An 18,444-nucleotide genomic window follows, 5' to 3' on the forward strand; every position below is an offset into this window, starting at 1 on the left:
TGTGTGTGTATGTGCGTGTGTGTGTGTATGTGTCACAGCAGGTATCTCTGTCTGTCCTCCTCCAGTGTCAAATCCACCACTTCTGAAGGTGGCGCCCATCCGGACTGGCTAGGGTTTGTGTTCCACGTGGGCTTGGCCCCAGTCTTCCAGGAGGACAGAGACTTTATGACGCCTCCACGAGGGAACCTGCAGCCACAACGGGGAAGATGATATGTATCAAATATGTCATGTATAATACAGTGTTGAAATATTAATATCCGATGATAGCAGTGGCTAACTCGGTACCCTAAAAAAAAAAAAAAATCACTAAATTCTCAGGGGTCCTATGCAATAAACCTCGTGTTTGACAGCACACCCTTATTAAAAATCTGCATGGTAAAAAAATGCATTTGCTATAAATTATATTTTTTCAAGCTCCAATAGTCTCATGCATATTCAAATGTTATGACCAAATATAAATACATTTAAAGAAATGACTGCTAAAAATCACAAGATAAGTGTCATATGCATGAAATCACTATTGGATGACCACACTATGACAGAGCACTGCATATGACCGAGTGTGCAGTAGAAATGTAGGACTTACAAGTTCCTATAACTGTTCCATACAATCCTATATGTTATTAGTTTTTGTTTTTATTCCTCATTAAGGTTTCCAAGGTTACGCATTTCATTTCTGTGTCTGTGTACCTGGGATTCTCCTGAACGCCGACAATCTCCACTTCGCTGTCTGAGGAGGGTCGACTCACCTTAGGAGGCTTTGCCTCGGCCTCACCTGAAACAAGCAGACCATTACATGACGTTTACACTTATTATGTACAGATATTAAAACTTCAGCTCCATTCCATAGTGCTTTGCTGTTGTAACTGTGCAAAATAAACAGCAGTTTTCAAAACTACTGTTCATCCATGTAGCTTTGTTCATCTCTGTTCAAGCATTGGAGAATAAAACAAAAACTATGATCTCTGGGGTTCATATTTGGTATTTAGGTTGAGACTGACAATATATGTATATAAGCTATGCTTTATTGATTTGAGACTGACGATATATGTATATAAGTTATGATTTATTGATTTATGAATATAACCTATGCTTTATTGATGATTTGAGACTGACGATATATGTAAATAAGCTATGATTTATTGATGATTTGAGAATGACGATATATGTATATAAGCTATGATTTATTGATGATTTATGAATATAACCTATGCTTTATTGGTGATTTGAGACTAACAATATATGTATATAAGCTATGATTTAATTGATGCTTACCATGAAACCAGATTTGGTTAAAACAAAAACATGGAAACTAATTACTAAGACTATGGTTTGTTTGTTCTCCTACTCTTCTACTGATCATCAATCATTTTGAACGATGACGAAAACGGGTATAGTTTTGCATGGAGACGTGCCATGTCTGAATAAAACTGGCAGTCAGATTTTGAAGCACCTGTGGGACCAAAGCTAGGTCCGTTCAATCACATACATGATGTGATGAAACACAAAAAACGTCACCAATGACGAGAGGTCTGAATGCAAATGTTGGGTTTTTTTTACGGCCAAAACTTTCTACGCAAACATGGTCTGGCAACAGGTTACTTTTCATGGTACGCGGTCGCCATGGACACAGACCTGAGGGGGGCAGTGAGTGGGGGGGTGCGGATGGAAGCTCCTTCTCGGAGTGGGTATCTGACACGTCATAATGCCCCAACACCTCTGGGCCAACTGCACAAACAAACACAAAATACCAATGAACACAAAAGCTCCGCTCAAAAAGTATGTGTGTGGTGGGCTAAATCTCTGACAGGAGATATTACAGACTATGCTTCCCGCTCTATACTTAGCAAGCTAACAAACAAACGAGGGATGCAAACAGGGTTACAAATTCTGCTTTGATACTTCATAACAAGTAACCCCCGTCATAAAGGGACTATCTGGGTGAGTTACGCCAGATACAGTGCAGTTGGATACAGTCTAGCTTACAGCTAGTTACAGCTTACAACAACCCCCCCCGTGCAATAGCCCTTAAATGTCAAATGATTCAAAACTGCATCACCTCTCAGCTGACAAGTTGAGTATTTCCTGTTATGAACAATTAAAAACAAATACTCAAAGTAGAAACTCAATGCAACAGAACTGAAAACACCTGTGGTCACCCTAGTTTGAAAACCTGTGATCATTGAAACAAGATTGAGTACACAATGTGATTTCCAATTTGCTTAACGGCATGAACACGGTTATAAAATGACCAGCACTTTCTCAATTTTGTGTATCTGCATCATGGATCCACAAGGAAAATAATTACCAGATTAAAAAAAAAAAACTGATTGTGAGATTTCACAAAAATGGGAAAGGATACAGGAAGATCGGTGACCAAGTAAAAATCAATCAAAACACAATTTGCAGCAGTAATCAGGAGGTAGAGAACGAGCCATGACACCACTTATCAGAGCCACAGCGGCCATCCTACACCACAGAGAGCGCGCTACTAACACAACCTAATCCTGAAAAACAAATAGGCAAGTGCCTCAGATTACAGTGCTAGGGGTTATCAATGGAAATCTGAGTTTCTGTGACCGCTCAGACTGTTCAAAAGACATTGCATGACATCAACCTCTATGGACGGCATCCAAGAAAGAAAGAAAAAAACCCTTGCTTGCCCTTCGGCACAAAAATGCAAGATTAAACTTAGCTAAAGACCATGAAAAAGAAGCCTGATGAATATTGGGAGCACATTCTTTGTTCAGATGGACCAAGATAAATGAGTACGGCTCAGATGGGGCTCAGCATGTTTGGCGAGAACCTGGCCAAGACTGCCACAGCGAATGCATAGTGAACCTGGCCAAGACTGCCACAGCGAATGCATAGTGAACCTGGCCAAGACTGCCACAGCGAATGCATAGTGAACCTGGCCAAGACTGCCACAGTGAATGCATAGTGAACCTGGCCAAGACTGCCACAGTGAATGCATAGTGAACCTGGCCAAGACTGCCACAGTGAATGCATGGTGAACCTGGCCAAGACTGCCACAGTGAATGCATAGTGAACCTGGCCAAGACTGCCACAGTGAATGCATGGTGAACCTGGCCAAGACTGCCACAGTGAATGCATGGTGAACCTGGCCAAGACTGCCACAGTGAATGCATGGTGAACCTGGCCAAGACTGCCACAGTGAATGCATGGTGAACCTGGCCAAGACTGCCACAGTGAATGCATGGTGAACCTGGCCAAGACTGCCACAGTGAATGCATAGTGAACCTGGCCAAGACTGCCACAGTGAATGCATAGTGAACCTGGCCAAGACTGCCACAGTGAATGCATAGTGAACCTGGCCAAGACTGCCACAGTGAATGCATAGTGAACCTGGCCAAGACTGCCACAGTGAATGCATAGTGAACCTGGCCAAGACTGCCACAGTGAATGCATAGTGAACCTGGCCAAGACTGCCACAGTGAATGCATAGTGAACCTGGCCAAGACTGCCACAGTGAATGCATAGTGAACCTGGCCAAGACTGCCACAGTGAATGCATAGTGAACCTGGCCAAGACTGCCACAGTGAATGCATAGTGAACCTGGCCAAGACTGCCACAGTGAATGCATAGTCCTGACAGTGAAACACGGAGGGGGGAGTGTGATACAGTGTTGCAAAAGGTGTTGGCGAGACGATGTTTAAAGATGGCATCATGAATGCCTGTGGCTATACCAAAATATTGGATGACAAGGAGTGCCAATCTCCAGGGGCTTTGCAGAGGAGGACTCCAACATAACAATCCAAATACTCCCTAATTCAAGCAAGAGTTTCTAAAGAAGAAAAGTAGAACACAACCCCTCCAGCAAAGAGCAGCTGAACAAAATTGTCTCTGAAAAATGGTAGGAGGATGGAGTGTCATCAAATATAAAAGGAGGACATACAAACTATTCAAACAAACTAAAAATTTGAATCTCAGCAATAAAAGGTGGACTGACTTTTGTTGCATTGAGTTCCTACTGTGGGGATGGTATTTTTTGAAGTAATGCCATTTCAATTTTGAATCATTTGACATTTAAGTGATACTGCACAAGGGTCAACATTATTGTTGAAAACTACACGTTCCTTGATGTTTTTGATATAAAGGTATAGGAGAAGAACTGATTCTAATAATTACAGATTTCCCTTTGGTTAAACCTCAGTTGCTATTCCCGATAGCTCTACACAGCCTAATTTATGGTCGTCCGTATTCGCAGACACGGAGAGCCCTCTGCGTCTTTGCGAACCCCCTCCGAGCACCTCTCCGTGACCTGACGTACACCTCCCAAATTTTTTAACTATCCACCAAAGTAACGGAGACCGCAGGGCTGTGTTTATCTTGTGGGTAGTAGCATGCTAACATTAGATAGCTGGCTCAGACACCTCGCGAATCGCCTCAGATGTATTTTTCAGTTACACTAACGGGGTTTTTACATTGCAGTGTTTTTCTCTGTAACTTTTAAAAAATCTAAGCAAAAAAAAGTCAAACACATAACTTTTATTTACAAATACAATAATCTACAGAGTTTGGTCTGCCATCCTTTTTTTTCTCAGCATCGCGATTTGATTGGCTGGTCTTTGGAAAAAAAACGTCGTGCCCCCTACTGTTCCGGCGGTGAATTGCTTTGCGACACCCTCCAACCGACGGAGAACTTCGAAAGGTTCACGACTGTGTCAAAGCGACTGCGTTGCGTTAAGTTACGTTACGTTAGTTATGTGAGGGCTCCTGCACACTGCCAGGGTGGGGTGAGCCGTGAGCGTGTCAGCTACGTGACATTCGCTAATATTGGACGTTTCATTGCTGTCACTTAGGCTAGCTATAGCTAGCTAGCGACTGTTACTTTGCTAATTTGCTACGTAGGCTATTACTAGCAAACGTAACTTCACTGATAACCTACATGGATGTAAATGTCAAAAGACCAGTATCTGGATAACGTATGCTAGTTATGAAAAGTACAGTTCCTGTCTACATTAATTATAAATGGCATAAGTTCTGTTTAGTGAATTCACAACTAGCAGGTGCATACACACACAGTAACCATTTTGGGGATAGTGGTGGTGTTCACCCTTCTGTACAGTTCCTCCCCAGGAATATACTAAAATTTTTGTTTATTTTTGTTTTAAATTGGCCAGATGCACTCAGGCAATTTTTGCAGAGGCCGCTGTAGAAAGGACGCCTGATTCGCCTCCCTCTGAACTTTGTAAGTAGCCTACACAACTAGATAGTACTACTGTTGCTGTTTTTGTTATTGTTATTATTATTAGCAATTATTACTTTCATTATCACATCACATTAATACTACTAATTGTAATCAGTAGCCTAGTATTATTTAGCCTTGTGGCAGTAATTGTAATATATCTACTACAAGTTACATGGTCAGATAAAATGTATTTGTACAATGGCCGACACAGCCTGCATCAGGTGAGTCTATTTAATAGTATTTATTCAAGCCACATCCATACTTTAAAGTACAAAAGAAACATGTTAGCATGTAATAAATACAATAGCATGTTTTCTTAAAGAAGTTCAACCACATTCATGATCATTTCACTTATTATATTAAACACCGCTTGTCTGGCTATACAATATGCTTGAATACAGGTGAAGGTGAAGGGACATCCAGGACCACATCAAGCAGTCAGGGCACCAGTGAAACTACACTGCCGCCTGCAGACACCTCACCCTCCACAATTCCTGCTATCCAGGGAGAACCTATAGATCCTGCTGACTGGCCAGCCCTCTGTGATCCGGTAAGGACAGAGTTAGTTTGCAGAGGACCATACCAGACCAGTCCAGACTTTACATTTCCAAAAAGAGATGATGGGAGAAGCTGCCACCACAACCACTTCTACAGGAAATTAGTAAATGGGGAGAAAATCAAGAGAAGCTGGCTTGTATATTCAAGGAAAAACAATACTCTGTATTGCTTCTGCTGCAAGCTCTTTTCACAGAAAAATGACCACCTCATTAGGAGTGGCCTAAATGACTGGAAGAATTGTAGTGAGGTATTTGAGATATTTTGTAGTGGTACGTACAGTATCCATAAAAGCACTTTTGTTTGTAGAGGGTATAGTTAGGGTATAGAGGGTCATAATTTGCTTAAATGTCCTTACAGGTGCTTAAGAGTGTTTTGCACAGTTTATGGAGTTAACTTAATTTCTAACTTTGAGTGTGTAATAAATTATTTAAAATAATAAAAAAGAAAACGTTCTGAAACTATTCTGGTGTTTGTTGTCCATGCAACATTTATTGTTGAACTGCAATGTAGAATAGTATAGGGGCGCAAAACTCAATCTCGCCTAGGGCAACCAAAGGGCTAGAGCTGGCCCTGCGCAGTCGTAGAAGCATATCTCCGCCTTACCTCTAATTATTTATTAGCTACACCACAAGCTAACTAACAGGGTTGCAAATAATAATGACTCATTTTAATCTGGGGCATAGATTTACAGGTTGATTTACACCAGATACAATGCAACTGGCTACAATCGGCTATGCTAGTTATCTAGTATTAGACAACTAGTAGCTAGTCACAGTTAAAGGTGATGAAGTATAGCGTTAATCAAATCTAGTAGGAAAATTACGCCCTTAGCCGGTGATGCTACCCTCCGTCTCAAGCACCCAACTAATTTAGCATTCCTCTGTCCTGTTGCACAGATCCTTTTGAGCTTAGAGGTCGTAAATTCCTTTTGTTGTTTGTGAATGGTTGGCTGAGAGTGGGCAACTCTTTGTAATAACACACAATTACAAGTTACTAGTTAATATTTACTCAAATAAACATGGAGCATTTAAGCTGTTCTTTTAGTAATCATCATATGACTCTTTCTAAAAAAGGTTTCGCTATTAAAATGACTTAATTGCAAATCTTGTGCATTATAGTGCGACTCACCTCAGACCACAGCCTCAAGTGTTGGCACAGCATGGCTGACAGGCTTAAACCCATTTCAATCTAATTATCTGTGTCTAGCCGCCTGTTGACCTGTCAGACACATTACTCCCAGATTACTTCCCTGTTTCTACGTAAGGAGGCAAAGCAGTGACATACACACTCGACTATTTAATTCAGTTCTCCGCATGCTATATTTCCGCCATTTTACTCAACAAACAAGGAAATGTTACACTTGATCAAACAGAACACAAATGACTGCATACTGTCCTATCAGGTGCTCGACACACAGAGGCATGTTAGAGCACATGAGGAGATTACTCTCCTACATAATACTCTACAAAAGCCACAACAGGCTGGCTTGACTTCAGTTAACTGGTACCAACAATCTTCTCTGTTCCACATGAAGAATAAACTAGCCACTTTAAGTGGGCTCACAAATAGGATTGCATCGATAGCACTTTTTTAGTTCTTACATTTGTGTAATAATTATTAATTAACAGTTTTCCTCCGGTATTCTATCAACTTCCCATACCCAACTATTTCCAGCAGGAAGGTCTGATAGGGCAGCAAAAAAGAGACATCTCCTGACCGCAGCCTTGATACTGGTATCAGTGCATCCTTACTTACAAAAGTATTGAGTAGTGCCAAATTGAGCCCTCATGTCTCTGTGATTTGCAAAAGCATTTAATAAACTTTACAAACTAACAACCTGGCAGAAGTGCATTTGAAATTAAGTGTTTACATTTCATCATTGGATTAATTTAACCTTCATTTACAACACTTCATCTTTTTCAATAAACTCACATTTAACTCCAATTCTGGTGTTTTGGGCACTTATGCCGAATCCTCCATAAGGGAACAGGTGTTGTTTAAATGATGTTAACAAATAATTTCCTCTTCCTTCAATAGTGGTTCCCAAACTTTTCATGGCATGACCCCCTTTGACGATTATAAAAAATTAAATAAAAAATACAGCACCAATCATCGGGGTCCAAGCAGAGTGAAAACTTCCCAAGTGGCAAAAGGTTGAATGATTTGAAAACGTCAACAGGTGAAAGAGGACCATTTTAATTTTAGAAATGTTACGGAGAGATTTGAAGAGAAAATTCATTTTGAAAATAGAACAAACAATGCCAGAGAAACAGAGGGAAACGTGTTGTAGCTTGTCGTACCAACATCTCATGGCCGATTTGTTTGAAATGAGGTAAATAGCTTCTACATGCTATTCTGAATGAGTTCTGAATTGCGTTAATAAATAATATATAGGCTAAATGTACAAAGTAGGCTAGAACCTCAGCACCAAATAGCTTAGCTATAGGCTACTATACTGTAAGAGCACAGACATACAACATTTGTGTGGGTTACAAAAAGTGTAGTTGGTTGTTACGTTTCATGCCCAGTTTCTCACCCCCCCACCCCCCTACGAGGGGCCAGCCCCACACTTTAGGTATCACTGCTTTAATACCACAAGAGCAGGCTTACTTGTAGAATCTTCATTAAGGATATACAATGACAGACAAGCTCATGTCTTGTTTCACTACAGAACAGCCTTTGAAACACACTCACACAGAGGTTCACTCTTCCTTGTATGTATTTAATGTAAACAGGCATTCGAATAAACAGGCACTCTAGTTTAAAGATATTTGACGTTGACAAGCAATTAGAGAGATACCCTAAGCTCCCTGTTAAAGGTGTAAAGACAGCCTAATGTTTGTTAGCACTTAGAAAGTAGTCTTGCACTCAGTCCGTTCATACAAACAAACAAACAAACAAACAAACAAACAAAAAAAACATAGTAAAGCAACTTTCATAGCTTAAGCATTTTAAAAATGAACTGGTCATTTGTTAAAGAGTGAATCTTCAAATGGTCACTTGTAGGCGTGCATGTACTGTCTGAGTATCTAAAGACAAATGTAAATAGTAAACGGGGTACAGCAAATGTGTTAACCACATTCATGAGTACAGCGTGGCTGTTGTTTGTGTACATAAATGCTAACTCTGTGAACGAGTGAAAGTCAAGCTAAGCTGGCTTGTTCTGTTTTTGTCACATGCAGGTTACCAGTTACAGCAAAGGAACATCGGACATACAACTCAAACCCAAAAACAAACAAAAAAACAAAACATACCTAACGACAACCAATTCAGAATCTGACCCGTTACTAAAAGCACACTGTCAACGTAAAAACAAACAATTTCTTCAAACACATCTAAAAGCAACCCTGAGACGTTGCTGGGCAATTCCTGGGCAATCAGTGGGTTCCAGTGTTAAGTGGCACGATAGCGTAGCATTGCTGGCATACTGCAGTAAGAGGATCTGTTTTTGTTAGTTTTTTTTTGTCAGCGACGCCGTGCACAAGTTAACAAAAAGTCAGAAGCTCCTGAGTACCTCAAAGGCACATGCTCTCAGAGAGGGATGGGGGGGGGGAGAGGGGGGCAAGAAAGAAACATCTAAAGATGTTGGACAGGGCAGGGGTTGCGATGTGGGAAATGGAGAGATTCAAGAGCAAGAAAGGGAGACAGAAAAAGAAAGAGAGGTGGAGGATAAAGTTGGGAGGCAGAGAGTATGTGGGGGAGAGAGTCCTCCTCTATACATTCAGCAGGTTGGGGTCAACAGAATCGGGGGCTCCGCTGCACGTGGCGTTTTGCGTGGGGAAGGTAGCGTTTACGCTGGCGCTCAGCTGGGCCATGCGCCAGGCGGCCAGCGTCTCCTGGGACTCGGACGAGGGAAGGAAGGAACTTTGACGGCCGCGCCCCCCTCCCTGCTCGCTCTCCGATTGGTCGCTGTCCGAGTGGAGGCGGGCCAGGCGATCCATCCACACGCGGAAGTGCTCCTCCGTTTGCCGCTGCATGACGGCGAATCGAGTCAGCGCCTCCTCCAGGACTCCGCCCAGTCCGCTGCTGGTGGCTCCGCCCTCAGCCAGGAGGCTCCTACCGTGGGACGCTGCTCGGGAATATTCTGTCCGACGGCGACGGCGAGCTTAAAGACAGCGGCCAAGCCGAGAAAGACACGTCACACGTCACGAGCACACACACACAGGCGGACACATGCGAACGGACGGAGGTCATGCTATGTTTGTGCGTGTGTCAAAAAAGGATTTCATGGATAATGATTCCCGCCAAGACGACAGTGGCTCAAACTTAACTGGGACATGCTGTAGACATATGCCAAATATGCCACATACAAAATCACATGAAAACAATCTTATGGACAAATCTCTGGTCAAGCAGAACTTTAACCAACAACAGCTTTTAACTTTTAATCTCACTTAAATGTGTTTACAATTATTTTGATCATCTTTATGGCTTTGTGAACATGCTTGTGACCATGCAAAGAATATTAGGATGCGCTACTCAGACTAGCTCAATTTGCATCTACAAAACAACCAGACTTCACCCTAACTGATTTAGGGAAATATCCTAAGGGAAATAAAATAAGTACAATACCTTTGGGAGAATGGCTTAAAACGAATTCAGTTCACCACATCACCGTTTACCCTATCTATGCTTTTAATTTAAAAGTAGCGGTTAGACGGTTCACAACACTGCAGTAAAACCTGTTCCTACATTTTCACAGGGTTTTCGAACCTGAAGTACAACGCTATATAGTGACTAGAGACTATGCGGTTTTGCCAAAACTAGTCTCAACCAGCTTATAGCCAACCATGACATGCCTTGCAGACACCAAACACAACACACTTGGCACTGAAGTAAGCTAGCTAGCTTGCTACCTGATGTATCTTGCTGATATATGTTTTGGCTGGAGCTCCAGAGCACAACACCCCACAGTGTATAGCCAGGGCAGCCAGTGGGAAAGGCAGACGCGTTCTCTCTAATTTAAGGGGGTCATAAACACCAGTTCCAGACAAAACCAAAAAGCTGTAGGGGTCATAATGTTGTTTGAACCAAATGACTTAAACCAGCCCCTCATATTGATATATGGAATTATTCAATCTTACGTCGAGTGCTTCTCCAGAGGATGGTAGAAAGTAGCAGTGGCTGAGACCAACGCAGTGATCACGGTGTGGGTTGTCTTTAGGCTTCACTGCACTGACTGGACAAGCTGCATGGAAGACTTGCGTCTGATGGGTACATAAATGAACCCTGGAAAACCCTTTGAGTTCTAAGTGCCGATGAAGGGCTTTGAGTATGGACTAACCCCAAGTATAACCTCTGACTCCATATGAGGCATGTCAACTAAATCAGTTGAGTGTCTCAAAAAATGAGTTTTATTGGATATTCTAAATCTACAGCTAATTATCTATATTAAGGGGTCAGTTGTTCAATTCTGGTGCCTCCAACCCAGATAAATTAGTGAGAATGTTAAAGGCACCATCTTAACAGAAAGTTACGTTTTCATTAGGGGGATTCCGCTCGATCCGTGCAATGGATATGCTACCAACATAAGGTGTAGCAAAGAACAACAAACGTGTAATGGGTGGCTGAGACATGAAAAAAAAACTGGTAAGATTTATGAGAGCTGAAAATGATCTTTTTCTGATTGTACACCACGTTGATTTCCTGAGACGAGAACAAACTCTTTGGCCAATCAAGGAGCTCCATTTTTATCATGTGATATAAATTGTCCAATCCCTGGGAAGAATTTAGGTCCCTGACGAAAGTATGCATCATTTGTTTTCAAATATTCAAGACTGCCATCCCATTTCATGGATCTAGGTATGCATATATATTTTTGTGTGTTATGTTAAAGCAAGATCAGGATGCATGTATAAGTATATACACTATTTAAATTTGCACTATTCACTTCTTTAGATCATGTATTTTGGCTTCTGAGTTGGAGGGAAGACTAATAAGCTAAGGACTAAAAGATAAGGACGAGGATACAGACTAGCAAGTGTGAGTACCAAATGAAAGGTCATGGAAAAGCATACATTTATAAAAAAAATAATATTTAAAAAAAAAAAAAAAAAAAGATTTAAAAAAAAAAAAAACTTACAAACAGCTAATGAGGCCTTCGAGCATGGGTTCCCTTGTTTACTGGTAACAAATCATTACCTCAGAAAAATACTCAGTTATTGTATGTTTTTAGTTTCTGTGTGTCGTGTCGTACTGTATGATGCAGTCTACATGACTAATGTCGTTATACACTAAAAAAAAAAAACTTTTTTAAACATTTCACGAAAATAACGAAACAAAATGGTACTTAGTGGATTTAGCCACCATTTAAAGCTATGATAATCAGGCCTGACAGATGTCAAAGATGCCATTTAGATAAAACATGTGCCTTGGAGGAAAGGACACTTGATAAGTCTATCAACAGCAAAGACAGTTTTGAGGAAGCAGCTGATTTGCCTGGAAATCAGCCATGCTTCAGCCTGTCTCAATCAACACTGGCACTTGCCACAGTAGCTGTCAGGCCAATTGAACTTGATTGAGCACGACTGAGCACTCCCAGCATCAGAGCTGCTAACTTCAATGGACAAGAGGCCACGGCCAGACAATGAAGCAGACAGCCTTAAGCTATGCTCGTTTTTTTTTCCATTGCCAGCTTGATGTGTAAATGGCCTTAGGCTAACAGCAATTCAATAGTGAACACTAGCTATATGCCATTTCAGTGTCTGATAAGGACATCATGTCAACAATTGGTAATCAAAAAGCGTATTGACATTTGATGAACAAAGTGCCACACAAACAAGGCAAAGAGAAGCGTCACTGAAACCAAATGACTCCCAGTCTCTATGCAGAGCAGCTGCACTCCGAGAACTCCACAAGATACTAAAGACAACAAGAACAACTCAGCACTCATAATAATAACAACAACAACTTCACAACTTCCCCAATTTTTCTAAATAGACTCAACGATATCTAAAGGCAAGGAAATGATTGACATTTATTTGCTTTTCCAGGTCAGGCATGGCCATAGGAAAGCTATCCAATTATCACTACCCTCCACTGTGAGTTCACAGAATTATGATATTTCTTTTAGAAACAAATAGAGCACACCCTCCCTGTCACTTTCTTGGGCAAGATCTAAACTTGTTAACCTCTGTCTCGTAGCTGGGTATAATATCTTTAGACATGGCCAGAGTTTTCAAAATTCGTCTATATTTGTGCACAATGGCATTATAACATAGCCTATTCTAACTAGCCCTTCATTGACTGTGCACTAAAAATGCAGCTAAATTGCTAGATTTTTGTGTGAGGATGCTATTAACTGGAGCGTGTGCAGGTGCATGTGTAGGTGTCCACATGGCATTACCTGGTGTGTGTGAATTGATGCCGGCACCGTGCTCATTATCTGAGGATGATGACGATGACGACGATGATGACGACTGTGCGGTGATGTCGCTGTCAGACGTGCTGCTGTCCTGCAGCAGGTCTGGCTTGCGCCGCGCGGCCGCCTCCCTTTTCTGCCTGCGCATGCGCATGCGCTCCTTCTGCAGCCGGCTCCGGTGGCCCCGGACCCGGACGCGCCCGTTCGCCTGCCGCTCTTGGCACCGGTTCTTCTTAGCCGCCATGGTAGCGTTGGGGGTGTCGCTCTCTGAGTGCGAGCGGCGGGACTTCCTGCCTGTCGCCGCCGTGTCCCCGGCGACGACCGCGCCGGTGCCCAGAGCGCGCTTGCCTTCCTCCGCCGACGACTGCGTGTCCGAGTCGCCCAGGTGACCGGAGGAGGACGGGGACAGCAGGCAGGGGGAGGAGTCGCTCTCGTCGTGCGCGCGCGGCCTCGTGCTGCCGCCGGTGTTCTGGGGTCGGAGGTCCTTGAGCAGGCACGGCATCGACAGGAGTCCCGCCGAGCAGCTCTCCGAGAGAGTGTCCCCCGCCGCCGACGCCTCCTCGCCCAGCGGAGAGCTGGTGGTCTCGGACTTCACGGGCGTGTCCTCCGTGCTGCACTCAGGAAGTGTCTCCGTATCCTTCTCCTGATTGGCCATCCTCGACGGGGTGCGGGGTAGGGTCTCAGAGACAGGCTCTTGGTGGTGCGAGCTTGCCTGCCAAACAGATCATCAGATCTTATTAGTATGCCTCAAAGACAGAGCCCACGTATATTCGGCACTATTCACAGAGTGATGTTGTGTACTAAACATTAAAACAAATCCCAGAGTCACAAGCTTATAGACAGGGGCTATATGCTACATTAACGTCTACAACACACACAACACACATACATTCACAGGCCTATTGGTTTTTATACTATACACACATCGAAATCCCCCCTCAAATGTGAACTTTAGAGACATGGGCCTTAGACCCACCATGCTTGCACCACTTGATCCATCATTACAGTTTAACCTGTCTTGTAACTAGGAAGATCTCCCTCCAACACTATAGCTGCATACATATAAAAAAGATAAAGTTGAGAGGTACAATTACAATCTGTTCCAGTAGGATACTGCATATGGTATCCAAGAAAAACTAGCATCTCTTCACTCTAGACACTGCACTAGATAATCAGTGTCTGAAAATACATGCTATTCTTGGACTTCTGTCTCCCCCCAGTGGCTAGCCTTGATCTAGTAGTTAACATTGGAGACTCCTGTCAAGCCTGTACTTGAGACAAAACAACCGCTGCTTCACCTCCAAAGCATCAAACGTGCTTAAGTACTTTCAGACTTCACAAAGGCAATGTCTAGCCTACATGGACACAAGTGAGCCCACTACAATTCACATTCACCTTGAAGAGCCCACTAAAGATCAGCAGTAACAACTTGTGTTTTGCACTAAACAAAAGTAGTTGATGTCTGAACTATGTCTCCATAGATGCAGAATAAAAACAGACAGGAGCACCTCTAACAAGGGTAAACCATGTGTAAAGTAATGCAACACTACAGTACTTCACTAGCCTACACAATGACAATGTATGTATTATGGACACATAAATGAGACACCTGTCAATGCAAAAACATCTACTATTTATACATTCAAATGCCAACACAGAACTATACGATACAGAACTAGAACACCTACAGTTTTTACCTTTGATGAAATAACCTATCCAAGTTCATCTTGTGCACAATTTAAGTGGTCTGATAGGTATGCATTTCACTGTTTTAGCCTATATTGTGTGGAAATGAAAATAAGCACTTGTACTTCAAAAAACCAGAGACTGTGCCAAAACAGTAAATTGAGGAAAGAAAGCAGGTAGGCATGTTGCCTGCATGTGGTTAGTCTATGACTTTACTTACACTGGCACAGAGGCCTAGAAGTGGAAAATCTAAATCCTGCCTTGTGGTGCAATGCAGAAAAGCAGAAACAGGACAAGGAGAGAGAGAGAGAGAGAGAGAAACAAAACCACAACACAGAGGCAAGTTCATCTTGTGAGGTGAGTCTTTGGATGCTCCCGAATGGATTCGCTTAAGAGCGAATGATCCTCCAAGGCTAACTGCCTGAAATGGAACACTGTGCCACAGATGGCTGGGCACACAGGGACGAGACAGATGCAGTAGTGCAGTAGCACCCAGCACTCATCCTGTAGACACAGGGACGAGACAGATTTGGTAGTGCAGTGCCACCCAGCACCCACAGATGGCAGGGCAGACAGGGACGAGACAGATGCAGTAGTGCAGTGCCACCCAGCACTCATCCTGTAGACACAGGGACGAGACAGATCTGGTAGTGCAGTGCCACCCAGCACCCACAGATGGCTGGGCACACAGGGACGAGACAGATGCAGTAGTGCAGTGCCACCCAGCACTCATCCTGTAGCTAGCCTGTCTCCCGCAGAGCTGAACAACAACCTCATTACACGACACCTCTTTCTGCTAATCCAAGCCCTCTGGGCCATCTGATTCAAGTGCCAACTGTGCCTGGTTAGGGATGCAAATTGACAAGTAAAAGTAGATTTACACAATGTAGATGAAGCACCAATCATGCCAGATCACTGGCAGTCGCCTGACATCAATCCAGTTAGGGAATGATCAGGAAAGATTCCAGTCTTATTGGTTGCAAGAGGACAATTTAAACTCACATTAGGGAGAGTAAACACTGACAAGACTCAATCAGTGCTTGCATCTGGCCTTCACTGTGTGGTGCAGTATTCAGTGAAAGAGCGGAAGTTATCATTTGTTTATAACAGATATTGTAGATACACAACAGAGCATGTCTCAGCACAGACCTTCACACAAGCATCCAACTGCAATGTTAAGATGAAGACTTAAGTAATACCACAATCGTACCTAGCAGTTGAATCTGCAGCCTACAACAGAGCAAACAGACACCATGCATACCGTTCAAACTCTGAGAGGATACAAAGAAGGGTGGCATTAATATGCGCACATAGAGCAGCCACTATTGGGATTCAAACAGCACCAACACATAGACAACTGTCAAGAGTGTGAACTCCATGTACTCCAAGAGATCTGCATCAAAACGACTGGTATTCCATGATACTTCATATCATAAGAGAATCCAATAAGTGTATATAACGCATTTCAATCTCAAGATCGCGTTTAAATTAGGCTACTTAGTGTGGTTTACTAATTATTAGCAAAAAGCTTGAGGTACCTGGCCGCTGCAGGTCATGAGGTCGACTACCAAGAGAGTGATCTGTCAAGCTCAGTCTACATCCTCCTCCCGCTGCTGCTACAGTTCATGTCTATGTAGGATAGGTGACAGGGTATCCCAACTCGCACATTAGGTCGGATACCTCGACAGTATCCCTCTGCTGAGCGTTGGTGGTAGCCGTATTACAGTTCAAGAAGGCCAGACTCGAATACCTAATGTCGTGACCTGTAAACACTATCGCCAGCCGCACATCACTCACGTCTGCACGCGAACTTGTTCCGAGACGCGCTCATGTTGCAGACGGGACCTTGCCGCGAGCAGCACGTTGTAACTCAAGCCAGCTACTCAAGCTCCGATCCAGGCACTTGTGATTCGACAGAGCACTACATAGAGGTTATCCACCATGAAACGTACATTAGAGGCGCGAGTTTAACGGACAGGTTGGGCTTAGTACACGTTAACTGATAAGTAAACTAACGCTTTTATGGCGATGTCTCTTCAATCGGGCCAAAATACGGTCGACACTGGTAACAAGTTAGACAAACCAGCATATAGCAGCATAAATTGCACTCTCCGTAGGTTACAGGCTAGCTATGCGACAGTTCCCCCCACCTTACCAAATGTACAACTAGCTAGTTCGCCATCCCAAAGCCCAGTTACCTTACTGGCTATCTAGCCAACTTCGTTCTTTTTAGCTGACTGCCTAGCTAGCTAGCATGCTAGTCTTCAGCGGCCTTGGAGTAACACTTGGCTTACGTTAACCAATTACCTACTACACCACTTTGAAATCTAGAGCCCAGTTCCAACTCAGATTTCTACAGCAAATGTGATAAAGGCCCCGTTATTGGGCTCAATTAAGAAACTTGGTGTAAAAACTCTGTACTATGACCACTTGTCGGTGATTGAGAAATACTTCCAAAATGGAAGGCTAGCAATGGAAGGAAATCACTGGCAAATATAGGTTCCCAGCTAGCTCTGCTAGCCAGCTAACTAGGTGGTTAGCATCCATAGCAACGATTATTAGCCAGCTTACCTGGGAAATAAAAAAGCCCTCAAGTGTCTAAGCTCTTCACCATCCTACTGGATCTTCTCCTTTCGCACAAACATCAAACATCAAGATTGCATAAGCCAGTTGCAATCACAGCCTTAAGTTTTTAAGTTTATCACAGACTCCTTCGAACGCCGTCTCACTTTGGTCAATTCAAAATGTCCCCACTAGCCGGAGTTTGAGTCATTTTTATTTACGTCACTTCCTGTTAGTGTAGCCAACAATAAATGGAGAGCACTCCTTGTGGGCCGGCGAGTATGGAGGATTATCGGGGCCATAACTAAATAAATAAATACATAAATAAATAAATGAATGGTTAAATACTTGGATAAATACATAATAAGATAACAAAATGAATACAATGAGACACTAAATATATAAATGTTACATGTACTCGTGTGTATATATATATATATATATATATATATATATATATATATATATATATTACGTTTTCATGTGTTCACATTTATTTATTTATACCTACATTTATTTATTCATACTTACATTTATCCACGGTGTAACTTGCTGCAGCAAAATATATCTGTCGTCCCCCGTCACCAAGTCAGGGGGCGAGTTAAACCCTCTGATTGGTGAATGAACAGTATTAAACACAAGGCAGGCTCAACCAGTCGATCAAGCTCTCTTCGATCCAGAGGGATATCGAATTTTGGCGGGTATGGATGCCAAGCGCCAGATTTAGTTTAATGAAAGTTATTGAGCATTATTTAAATAAATCAAGATACCAGAATGTCCCAGAAGACATACCCTCAGCTGCTGCGTGAGGCTGCATCCTTAATTGAAGAGGCCCTCAACTCGTCTACTACTAGTAGTAGTAGTATTTCTAGTAGTAAAAGTCAGTGGCGGCTGGTGATTTTTTTTTTTCGGGGGGCGCAGTTGGGCAGTGCGGTTTAAATAGCAACAAAAAAAAAACACACACACACAAGAGGTTTTGAGTAGAATATATTAAAAAACAAAGATTTATTTAATGAAAACACAGTGCTTAACACTGCCCATTAACAACTCTCAACAAACTGTATAA

At 42.7% G+C, this 18,444-nt stretch overlaps 1 protein-coding gene across 3 annotated transcripts; it reads right to left on the reverse strand.

Moving 5' to 3' along the window:
• c12h18orf25 (chromosome 12 C18orf25 homolog) lies at positions 1 to 17,600 on the reverse strand. 3 transcript variants are annotated; one of them, XM_012839895.3, is made up of 5 exons: positions 17,388 to 17,600; positions 13,116 to 13,842; positions 1,636 to 1,728; positions 691 to 775; positions 1 to 186 (listed from the first exon to the last, which is right to left on the reverse strand). In XM_012839895.3, the coding sequence occupies exons 2-5, from the start codon at positions 13,783 to 13,785 to the stop codon at positions 33 to 35; spliced, it is 1,002 nt and encodes a 333-aa protein (XP_012695349.1). In that variant the 5' UTR covers positions 13,786 to 13,842; positions 17,388 to 17,600; the 3' UTR covers positions 1 to 32. The 3 variants fall into 3 exon arrangements, with proteins under 3 accessions (XP_012695349.1, XP_012695347.1, XP_031433545.1); XM_012839893.2 differs by lacking the exon at positions 1,636 to 1,728 and having other exon boundaries at positions 17,388 to 17,599; XM_031577685.2 differs by lacking the exons at positions 1 to 186; positions 691 to 775; positions 1,636 to 1,728 and adding an exon at positions 7,364 to 9,875.
• Positions 17,601 to 18,444: the final 844 nt, after the last annotated feature.

This window comes from Clupea harengus, chromosome 12 (genome assembly GCF_900700415.2).
Source record: "Clupea harengus chromosome 12, Ch_v2.0.2, whole genome shotgun sequence".
Lineage (NCBI taxonomy): Eukaryota > Metazoa > Chordata > Actinopteri > Clupeiformes > Clupeidae > Clupea > Clupea harengus.

Excerpts from the sequence above, each read along its gene's own strand:
- c12h18orf25 (XM_031577685.2), bottom strand. The coding sequence starts at position 13,785 with ATGGCCAATCAGGAGAAGGATACGGAGACACTTCCTGAGTGCAGCACG. Across the intron at positions 9,876-13,115 it reads CATCAATTCACACACACCAG|CTCGCCGTCGCCGTCGGACA; the intron begins GTAATGCCATGT and ends GCTGTCTTTAAG.